The sequence below is a fragment of the Crocodylus porosus genome, unplaced genomic scaffold, assembly GCF_001723895.1.
Source record: "Crocodylus porosus isolate Cpor-Errol unplaced genomic scaffold, CroPor_comp1, whole genome shotgun sequence".
NCBI lineage: Eukaryota > Metazoa > Chordata > Crocodylia > Crocodylidae > Crocodylus > Crocodylus porosus.
The window spans coordinates 13,751,532-13,763,372 of NW_017728910.1; the positions used below are offsets into that span (position 1 = coordinate 13,751,532).

At 39.3% G+C, this 11,841-nt stretch overlaps 1 protein-coding gene and 1 long non-coding RNA gene across 2 annotated transcripts in view; one reads left to right on the forward strand and one right to left on the reverse strand.

Moving 5' to 3' along the window:
• LOC109308427 overlaps positions 1-618 on the reverse strand; it is a 686-nt gene extending 68 nt beyond the window's left edge. The window contains exon 1 of the long non-coding RNA XR_002100613.1: positions 162-618. This is a non-coding gene — a long non-coding RNA (uncharacterized LOC109308427). The remainder of the gene's footprint in view (positions 1-161) is intronic.
• PRKCI (protein kinase C iota) overlaps positions 1-4,665 on the forward strand; it is a 42,724-nt gene extending 38,059 nt beyond the window's left edge. The window contains exons 14-18 of the mRNA XM_019532725.1: positions 631-756; positions 874-953; positions 1,891-1,980; positions 2,329-2,444; positions 3,746-4,665. Of these exons, the coding sequence (XP_019388270.1) occupies positions 631-756; positions 874-953; positions 1,891-1,980; positions 2,329-2,444; positions 3,746-3,833 (500 nt within the window). The 3' untranslated portion in view covers positions 3,834-4,665. The remainder of the gene's footprint in view (positions 1-630; positions 757-873; positions 954-1,890; positions 1,981-2,328; positions 2,445-3,745) is intronic.
• The last annotated feature ends 7,176 nt before the right edge of the window (positions 4,666-11,841 follow it).

An 11,841-nucleotide genomic window follows, 5' to 3' on the forward strand; every position in this document is an offset into this window, starting at 1 on the left:
GAGCGTTCAGACCTGGCTGACTGTTCTTCCCAGCAGATGTCCAGGAAATTCAGGTCCCCCATGACTACCACATCCTTAGCCTTCGCTACCTCTGTGAGCTGACCCAAGAATTCCTGGTCAAGCTCTTCTCCCTGGTTGGGAGGTCTGTAGTAGACTCCCACCTAATCTATAGCATTGGGTTTTCTTGTTATGTCTCAATTTCTCTTTTAAGGCAAGCAGCTCTATCATTTCCTGTCTTTTAGGTAAATTTATCTTTTTGTCTTCCCTTCTGGTAAATCAGCTGTTTCTTCAGAATTAGGTCATTTGCTTTTTTTTTTTTCTCCTTCTACCATTGCAGCTTTCTAACTTAAACACAAGTGTTACATCACATAAACTGTCAAGTAAACTGGTACTTAAGCAACTTAAAATGTTTCATTCATATAAATGAATGAATAAAATGTGTGCCTGTTGTAATAACATACACCAAGTGTATAAAAAATATATATATGGTAGATATCTCATCCAGCACATCGTGCTTGAGGACAGAGTAAATTTCCAGGTAGCTTGGCTACAGCTGTAGTTCACAATTAAATGTTTCAGTAATTCCTTCTTGATGAAATAGGTTTAGTACTGTTTGCTTTTAAATCCTAGGATTCAGCGTAGACTGGTGGGCACTGGGTGTACTTATGTTTGAAATGATGGCAGGAAGATCACCATTTGACATTGTTGGAAGCTCTGATAACCCTGATCAGAACACAGAGGATTATCTCTTTCAAGGTGAGCATCCACATGTGTAAAATATACTGGTTGGCAGGCTTTTTTTACTACTTTAAAAAAACAAAACAACCCCCCCAACTCACAAAATTCTGATTCCCTAACTTTTTTTCCTTACAGTTATTTTGGAAAAGCAAATACGTATTCCACGATCCCTCTCTGTTAAAGCAGCAAGTGTTCTAAAAAGTTTTCTTAACAAGGTAAGATATAGAACCATATACTTCAGTTGAGAGCAAGGGAAACATGGGGGTGTTTTGAAGGTTTTTTCCCCACTTTTAATTGGTATGTAGCTGACATCAGAATAGCCCTCTGGTAGAAGTCTGGTAGACAGAGCCTGAGCCTGGAAAGGATACGTCCAAAACAAAATTCTTACAACTAAAAACCCATGGCACCAATGTGTCACTCTGTTTTTGAAACCTGAAACTTTGCAGATACTCAATCCAAAATAAGAAGCTTAGAAATGCACTAAATATATCTATTTATCATTTTCCCTGAAGTTTCTTTCTACATTTAAATCATTCTTAATTATCCCATGTTTCATCATCTGCTAGATGGTTGATGGAAGAAGTAATGGGATTCTTCTAACGACTGTATTTCAAAGCAGAACATTTTACAGGTGATCCTTTTTTAAAAAGCCAGTTAACTTATTTTTCAACAAAGATTACTCCCTCTACCTAGTTTGTGTGCTGTATTAGTTTAACTGTTCTCTTTGGCTTTTAAATTACTTTGAATCTAGTCTTAGATGCACAATTTCAATGTTGTATACAAAACTGATGTAAACAGTCTACTGCCCATGTATCCCCACTTGTTTTTATAGTATTGAAATTTCAGCTCTCACTTTGCTGCACCTGAATGAGAGCTAACCTGTAGATATTTATGAATAGGTTAGGTTTGTTAGGCTTTCTCCATTTTATTTTTTTCTTTTAGAACATAACCAGCTTATTTTGGGCCATGAACTATGTCATGTACATTTTTCCTTTTAATTTCTTCTACAAGATAGCGTAACACAAGAAATGATACACTTTCTACTTTCCTCTATTTACAACAAAACCTGTAATGAGTAATATCTTATGCATTTGGTCTCTGGCACCCATTTGCAAAACGATTTGAAACTTTAAAACATTCTGTCTTCCATAGGATCCAAAAGAACGTTTAGGCTGCCATCCTCAAACAGGATTTGCAGATATTCAGGGACATCCATTCTTCCGCAATGTTGACTGGGATCTGGTACGTAAATGTTTGAGTTTTCTGTTTGTACAGTTCAGATGTGAGAGCTTGTCTTTGCTGAAACAAAGCAGGGTCAGCACTTTATAGCCAGAGACATTTTTAAATAGTAAATGTACATATGATTGGGAAATGATAGAGAGGAATATGTAGGGAAATAATAGAGAGGAATATGCAGATTCCATAAACCCTTCTTACATATAGTAACCATAGACATGTACTGCAGTAAATTAGTGGATTATTTGCCCCAAAAAAGGTAATTTAACAATAATCTTCAACCTTGTTTAAACAAAAGTGCTATCTAATAGGTTGTAACTCATGTTTTTTCTCTTGGAATAATTTTATTTCTAGATGGAACAAAAACAAGTGGTTCCTCCATTTAAACCAAATATATCAGGGGAGTTTGGTCTGGATAACTTTGATTCCCAATTCACTAATGAACCAGTGCAGCTCACTCCAGATGATGAGTAAGTATCAAATATATTAAAATGTTTTTGAAATTTTGAATTTGAGTTGCTAACTAATAAAGATGTGTATTTAACATGGGTAGCTATATCACACTTGCTAATGCTAGGGGCTAGGAATTCCATTCAGAGTGTGACTCTACACTTGCAAAATCTGGTCCATTTTTACCAAGATTCATAAAGGGGGCAGAAGAACCCTTAAGTATAAGAAAGATGCTCTGGAGGAGCTTGAAATGTGGAAAGGGTAACTAAGTTCTGCCTTAGTTTGAGTCTTTTGTGTATTTCCCCTTAGGAGACATTTGTCTAATACAAAAATACACATTTCCACATGATCTATTTTTATAAATTTTATTGCATCCAAATTTCAATGAACTTTACTGGATTTTGAAGTCAAAGAACTTGCCTCATGAATCTACTGAGAACTTCTTGATAGGAAAGAATTTTTTTTTAACTGGCTAGTTTTCAGTGTAATGAAAAACCTTGTTAAGATGCAGTGTAATACATTTGAAAGTAACAGTGTAGATGAGGCTTCCTACCACCAAAGCCTGAACTACAAAGGTAGGTCGAATTTAAATAAATTTAAAAAAATGAACAAGCAAAACTTCATCCTTCTACAGCTTGGCTGCATGAGACATCCTTAATATGGAACATACTAAGGATCTCTTACCCTTATTGGCAACTTCACTGGTTGCTCCTATTCGATTGAGTGGCTGATCCTATTTCGATGCCAGGGGGAGGACCAGAAAATGGCAAGAGTGGACTGGGAAAATAGGGCTGATGTAGGGGAACAGAAGGGAGAGGGAGCAAGTTCCTAATGGCAGAGTGCTACAGAATGGGCATGTCTCCATGTGCATTTACTGCGTAGTAAGCAGGTTTATGCCGGCATCTACACGTGTAGGCATTTAAAGCTCAGTAACACTGTGTGAGGACCAACTTGGGACTACGGTTAGTCCATGCACAATGTTACTGTGCAGTAAGGCGTCTACATGTGTTACTGCACAGTAACTAAATTAGTGTAAATTTGATACCTGCTTCATGCAGGTATCAAATTTATGCCCAAGTCAGTGTAAGTCACCATATTTGCTGCATAGTATGTGTATGCGCATGTGGATGCTGCCTGTACCATGCAGCAACTTTTGGGTACTGTGCAGTAAATGTCCACGTATAGACATGCCCAATATGTCCCCTTGAGACCAACTGTGTATGTTTTTTTTTTGTTTTATACAACTGACATTCGTAGTTTAGTAATATTATAAGTAGCAATGTTTTTGACTCAAGATAGTAACTAGTTTTTATTTTAACAGTGATATTGTGAAGAAGATTGACCAGTCGGAATTTGAAGGTTTTGAATATATCAATCCACTTTTGATGTCAGCTGAGGAATGTGTCTGATCTTCCTCTTCTAGACTGTGCCATTTGTTGTGTTTTATACTGTTTTCTGCATGGATAAGCAACTTGTTGTTTGGATGCACTTGCATAGAATGATTAACTGACTATTTTATCCATGCCACTAACTGTGGTTTATTCACTGATTCTCAGCATTCATTGTTGCAGCCGGCTACTGTGCAGCACTTGCTCTGGGTTGCACAAAAATTTAAAATGTTTTCTCAACAATTTTGCCAAAGTTGAATTGTAATAAATAAGCTGGTATATAGGGTGCCTAAATGACGTAGTGAATTTTGCTGTATAATCTGCTGATTGTGTGATGTAGCTATGTATTATGAAGAAAAATCTTGTTACTGCTTTGCAAGAGTGCATTTTGCATACAGTCACATAATAAAATAGTACTAAATAGCTTCCATACTCTTGGTAAGATTAAGGTACTAGGTCTGGTAACTTGTAAAATTCTACCCTTTCTCTTCCTTGCTTCCCCACCCCACCTCACCTTGTTTTTCCTGATCATTTCTAGATGACAGTGGAAGCTGAAGTGTTGTCCCTGTACACTCAAATAACACTAGGACAGCCATTCTTTTAAACAGCAGTAGAACAAAAATGTAATTGCTCTCTTGGAATAGGAAACATTTGATTCATCCCAGGGGATGATCATAATAGAACTGGTATATTACACTCCTCAGTTTATTTCTCACTGGTAACTAGGAATAACGTTATAAAGCCTTTTGGTATGTGAAAAGCACGTGCCTTTCTGAGCCTGTCCTTTTCATCAAGGGTTATAGTGTATGAAGTGTCAGCGTAAATGGGTAGAATAAGTTCATACTTGTAAAAATGAAAAAACTAGGATTACTAGTGGAAATGGGCAGCTAATATTTGAGAATGTGGGACTTCATGTTATAGGGCACTTTTACACATGCTCCAGGTGTGAACGGTGGTGCTTTCATAATTAGAGCGGCTCTTGGAGCTTCTTTGATTAAAGTGTCGCAGTGTCCCATGTATCAGCATCCTCACACTTCAAAATAGTGGCAAAGGCACTTGAACTAAAGCTCGTTCGACAAGCTTTAGTTCAAGTGCCCTGCCACTACGTGTAAGGAAAGAGTGGAGATCTCGGTGGTCGCCTGCAGCACTTTAGTGACGGTGGTGCTTTCATAATTAGAGCGGCTCTTGGAGCTTCTTTGATTAAAGTGTCGCAGTGTCCCGTGTATCAGCATCCTCACACTTCAAAATAGTGGCAAAGGCACTTGAACTAAAGCTCGTTCGACAAGCTTTAGTTCAAGTGCCCTGCCACTATTTTGAAGTACAGGGACGCTGATACATGAGACAGGCTGCTAGAGCACTGTAATTACCATGCTCCAGCAGACTCAATTTAATCAAGTCTGCTCTGACATGCTATAATTACAGTGCGTCAGAGCAGCCTCTGTGCTTGTATACAGGCACCCATAATTCTTTAATTTTATAGATGCTCCTTTGGCAGTTTAGAAATTGTTATTTTACAGCCTTCATAAGGAGGAGAGTCTCATTGCCATCCTGCTTGAAAAACATTCCATTATGCCAGTAGAAAAAGGCATGCTTCTGTGTGTTACCACAGTATCTAGAAAAGGAGTGTGCCCTCACGGTAGCTCTCTTACTCTTATTCTGGATATATATTATTATAATATCACTACATATTGTAATTTCTAAATACTAAGAGTCTATAGTGGACTCAGATGAACTGAACTGACAAAGCAATTAGAAAATAGAGTAACTAAATGAGGTAACTTGCTTGAAGGTATAATTCTTTTGTCTGTCACGTTGATGGCTAATGTAATATACACTAGAGAGAGAGCTAAATTGTCAAACTATTTTGTTTGAACGTTTGAGGAATTTCTTTGGCTGAAGGGATGCCAAATCTGTTTTTTTTCTGGTTTTAAGACTTTTTTTTTTTTTTTAAAGGAAAAGGGATTTTAGGAGAGAGGTAATCTATTTGTATTATGCAAGGAAAAGCCGTGAGCTAACATGCTAAGTATTAGTAAAAGCAGAATTATTAATGTTCTGCAAACAAAACTTAGCAAGAATCATCTGAAGTTTTAATAAGCTTTCCTATCTGCTGCTGAAAATTTATAGTGCATCAAGATTATCAGTTTATACCATCAGAATTGAAATACCTTCAAATATGTACTTTTTTTCCTGAACTGACTAGTTAGCTTCACAGAGGGCAATCAATACTACTTGGGGCCATAATACAGTACCTCGCTCAGACTTTTTTTCCCCACATGGTCTACTAAGAAATCTCTCTAGAGTTAGGAAGCTAAACTTTCAAAATAAACAAGTAATTTTTGGGAAGTGCTGAGCTCATCTTTTATGAAAATCAAGCTCCTTTTAAGGTCAAATGGGTTACTTGAGCTTTACTGTGACATTTCTATTTTGTCTTCAAGGGCAGCCAGTGATTGTAATATCTTTAGAACTGCATCTAGGCAGTACTTGCTTCACAAAAGGAATATCTGTGATAATCTTGATGTCTTTAGCCTCTGACTTCTAAAATCAAGTCATCTCTGTGTAGAAGCCAGGAATGTGCTAGCATTAAAAGACTGCTGTCTTAAATGAATTAACTTGCCCTTGCACAGGAGTATAACTGCATATAGGATATTCAATAAAATGTCTTTATATAGGGAAACGCATTTTTGTTTTTCATTGTACACATTTAAGAATTAATACTTTCATGTTTTGGGTTTTTCCATTCTTGAAGCAAAATAAAAGGTTTGTTTTGGGGGGGGGGCATTTTACAGATAATGTTACAAAATATACACGCTACTTCTTTTTATGAATCTTAACTTATGGTTGGCCTTCTGTTTCAGTATCTTTATTTAACACAAAATGTGATAAATATTTTTAAAAGTTGTCACTGCAAGGATTTTTTTTACTTTTTCATTTTTTTCCAAGCTAAGTGCCATGGCATTAACTGTTAACATTGAATTGTTAGGTGTGTAGTGGCTGTCTTAATATTCAGCAGGGAAATTGTGCACAGACAGTCAAGTACAGTAGGTTCTTGTTTTTGAAAGAATTAACTATCTACATCAGGTGCATGATGTGCTTATGTTGAGTAAACCTCATTTTTGTATACAAACTGGGTGCTCTTCTTGTTAATACTGTACTGTTTTCACGTGGAATAATGTCTTGGATATTGTTGTGTAATCATTCCCTGTATCTGTGCATACTTTTTACTTTTAAATCTTTAAATAAAACATTTATACTAGCTCTCAGTATTAACAACAGTTTAGTAACTTGAGATATATTGGGGTTGTAGTTGAAGTCTCTCAATAGTTTATCCAAGGCTGTTCTGCAAAGTAGCCCTACAAGTCTGGTATATATTTTACACAGTGGCTGTAGATCTTGGGGGACCCTTCTGAAATATTTACCCAACAAAAGAATACAGGAACAAATTTGCTTCTGGAAAAAAAAGAAGCAAAACTGAGGGACAGTAAGGAGGATAACCATTATTTGACAGGCTCAGGGGACTAAAAAAAATTAGCTATTTGAAGTTGTATTTTTTTGTGTGTTAAACTAGATTGGAAAAAAATATGAGAATTCTGAAGTCACGTCATACAAACAGCTATGGAAATCTATTCTGTTGGAGCCAAACATGTTTAATGCAAATAGATCTTCTATTCTGTATAGTTCTTCTCAGAAATGATGACTAAAAAAAGATAGCCTGACTTAAGGCTGCCAAATCGCATTGTATTCAGCCCTGTTGTCTTGGACACACATCAAGGGCCTGACAGACGTGTTTCTTTATACTAGAAGGAGAATGTCTTTTTTTTTTTGTTTTGTTTGTGTGTAGTGTTGTTACTGCAAGGCCCTTTTCCCCCCAAAGTGAAGCACCCCAATGGCTTCTCAAAGATGAGGCCAAGCACTAGTAAGCATATGGTTTTGGGATACTATTTCATTATTTTGGGAACTGAATGTGGGAATTTGGGATTGTATTCTGTACGTTATTTAGGATTTCTCTCAAGTCCTGAGTTGCAAAGATGCTTGCTCTTTTCCTTTTTGATCCTATAGTGGATTCCTCTTGGTACAAATTATCAACCTGTGAGTTGTAACCACTTTGTCCTTTCTCTATTTGCTAAATAAAAGGGAGTTTTGGAGGGATTCCATAGTGAAAAGGTTGGAGGATCACTGCTCTAGAATTTAATTTAGGCTCAGATTTTGAGTGGTCTTACTTTTGAGCTGTCATTACCTGAGGAATGCCAATATTATCACCTTTTTTAAAAAGAGAGAGAAGGGTGACTCTGGAAATTGTCAAGGCATCACCCTCCTCTCCATCACTGGGAAGATTCTTGCTCAAATTCTGCTGAACTGACTGCTCCCTGTTGCCAAAGAAATTTTTCCCACGTGTCTCAATGCCCATCAAGAGACACTATGCACTTGATTTTTTGTGGCCCGGAAGATCTAGGGAAAGTGCCAAGAACACCACCAGGAATCCTATATGGCCTTTAATCAAATTGACCAAAGCCTTTGACTCTTAACTGTGAGGCTCTGTGGAAGACCTTACTGAAGTTTGGCTGGCCAGGGAAACATATCACCCTCCTAAGACTCCTTCATGACCAGATGACTGCCTCCATCCTGTGCACTACAGAGTCCTTTGCCATTTGAACTGGCATCAAGCAAGGCTGCATGATTGCACCAATTTTGTTTTCCATCTTTCTTGCAGTTATCAACATGCTTATCTGTGACTCTGCCACGTGGCATTAGCATCAAGTATAGGATGAACAGGAACCTTTTCAATCTTTCCTTCCTCCATGCCGAAACCAAAGTTACATCAGCCTCAGTTGTGGAATTTCAGCACGCTAATGACTGTGCTGTCACTGCACATACTGAGGAAGACCTACAAATTCCCCTTAATTGCTTCTCTCAAGTGTATCAGTGCTGAGGACTGGCCCCTTAACATCAGAAAAATGAAGATACTTCACCAGTCTGCTCCAGACCAATTAACTCCCCCCCAAAGATCCTCATTGATGGATCGGAGGTGGAGAATGTTGAACACTTTTTGCATACCTTGGCAGCCTTGTCTCAAAGAAGGTCAACATTAACAAGAAGATCCAGTATGGAATCCAATGTGCCAGCTCTGCCTTCAGCAGACTGTATTATCATTTGTTCAACTGTCACAACATTAGGACTTGAGCAAAGCTCTTATTCTACAAGGCTGTGGTAACCCCAACTCTTCTCTATGGCTGTGAAGCTTGGGTGACCTACAAAGACCACCTGAAAAGTCTGGAATGCCTTTACCAGTACTACTTCCAGAAGATCCTTGGCATAAAGTGGGAGAATTTTTGCAGAAATGCCAGTGTCCTCACAGATGCCAACACAATCGGTATGAAAGCATTGATTATTCAGTGTTAGCTGTGGTGGACAGGACACTGTACGTGTGCTTGATGGATGTTTTCCATAACAGCTGCTATACTCCCAACTCAGCCAAGGACAAAGGACAGGTGGGGGCCAAAGGAAACAGTTTAAAGGGCACCCTCATGATGAACATTAGGAAGTGTGGCATTGACACCACAAATCAGAGAAAAACTAGCCTGGGGCAGGGCTGCATGGCAACTCCTTTTGGGAGAAGGTACATCTTACTTAGAGGAAAACAGCCTCTCCTTGGAGATACAAAAATTACAGGAAGGAAAGGAAAGGAAAGGAAACTAGACTAAAAAGTCTGTGGTTTGACCCTCCCTTTAACCATGATGTGACATCTGCCAGAGTCTGCGGTTCTAGGATCAGCCTTCTTAGCCATCGACAGACTCATCTACAACCCTTTTACTTGACCCATGACAGTGATCATCCTCGACCATGAGGGATCACTGATGACCTCAGCCAGAAGGATCAGTGAAACCACAGATTTTCTTGAATTTTTTCATATTTCACCATACAGCTGTCTGCTTTCTAATGAAGCCATTCAACTTTAATTAGATTATGCCATAGGCAACAATTGATCCTCTAGATCATGGTGTACACGTAAGAGGATGAGTCAGGTGCCTGATGAATCTGCTTGTGGATGATGAGCCCAATTTGAGAGAAACACAGTTTCACAGACCTATGTGTTGCCCAAGTTGGAGTCCAGCACACTGCTATCTTCTTTCTCACTTTGCTTCCATCCTCTAGATCAAAGCAGCTTCATGTTGTGCTGTACACAGTGCCAGATGTTCCCTTCAGGTTGGAGGATATTCTGCACACTCTTTCCAGCTTTCTACATTAATGTTGAATGACTTCATGTCATTTTTGCACATGCCATTGTACCACCATAAAGGACACCCCTGCTTTCTAGAGCCATTTTGAATCTCGCTTTACGAAATAATTCTGGGGACACTGTCTGCTCCCATAATTTTAAGTGTGTTTGTATCCTATATTCACATACCTTGATGAGCACTTCAGACTTTAAACATCCAAAAATACTGTAGACCAAAAGTATGGTAATATCATTAGTCATAAATACTGTATTTTACAAAAGGTAAAAAAAATAAAACTGACTGGTTCTGCACCCTTTTTGATTTTGTTAAACTGCCCTCACCTGAGCTTTAAACAATAGAAGAGATGCATTAAAAATATGAAATAGTCATAGTTGCTTAACTGAGGATGCTCTGGAATGGGTTAAATTGCAATTACTTCTGGAGAGCTTGTATCAAACCCTTTCTGAAGTAGCGTTCTTCCAGGGGGTTGAACCAGATGACCCACAAAGTTCCTTCCAATCCTGCAATTCAGTGGCATAAAGTTGATTTTGGCATTGGCTGTATGCATACCAAAGGAAACAAATTCTAGGTTTCATATAATTTAAAGACTTAAACTCCAACTGCAAGCAAGATCCACAGTCCAGATTTGGCCCACAGATCCTATCCCCCTCCCACAGCATATTTTATCTTGTGGTTGCTCTAGTTGGTCTCAGACTCAGGTACCGGAGTGGCTAGAAAGGGTGCCTGTGTGGTGCAATCCAGCCAGAGGAGCAGCTGCGCTGCACATGGTAGCCTCTCCAGCCAGACTGCACTGCATGCAGCACCCACTCCAGAAACTCAGACTGGGCTGCATGTGACATCTGCTACAACTAATCTGGGACCTACACTGCACATGGCACCTGCAAGTGCTGCATGCAGCATGGGTCCAGACCAGCTGGAGCAGGTACTATGTTCAGCGTGCATCCCAGAGCAAACACCATATATCAGCCTGTCTAGGATGGTCAACATGTGCAGTGTGGCAGCTACTCCAGCTGGATCGTGCCATATGCAGTGCCCTTTCCAGCTTTCTAGAATCCATACCATGTGGGTCCCAAACTGGAATTGGGTATGCTGGGGGGAAGGGGGAAGGCTGTGATCCTCATCTGACCTACAGACTGGCTCCATGCCACTCATGCAGCTCTACAGACCAGGTGAATTTGACACCCTTGTTGTATATGGTTAAAATAATCTTGCAGCACCAAGAAAAAGAGTTGAGCAAAGTGACCAGGGACACATGGTAGAAATGTAGGCCTTGAATGTGTAAGATTGATTTCAGGCCTGTATAGACTGTCTATGACTTACTTGGCCAACTCTTCTTAACCTACAGTGAAGGAACTCCCACAACCTCCCTAAGCAGCCTGCTTCACCCCAGCAATTAGCATTTTTTCCTATTATCTTGCCTAGGTCCACAGCAGGCAGCATATGTTTGGGTGTGTGCAGTGGCATAGGACTGTTTTTGGACAGCAGCATGGTTCTGCGGGGCTGCCACTGATAACCATGTCCATTGGGGTCCAGACACCCTGAATTCAGAAGAATGCCCATCCCTGCAAGTTCCAGGAGTCTGCTGAATGGACCAGTTCTGTGAGCCATGTGTTTCACACTCTTGCTTTAAATGCATTGGAAGGCTGCTACATGTTCTCCACCTTTTCTGTATACTAAGCAAGCCCTGTTCCTTCATCTTTTTCATCTAGGCCATGGGTTTTAAGCCTCTCAGCATTCTTCTTGTTCTTCTAGATTTACCCCTATCGTTCTAGATGTTATCTTTTTAAAAGGTG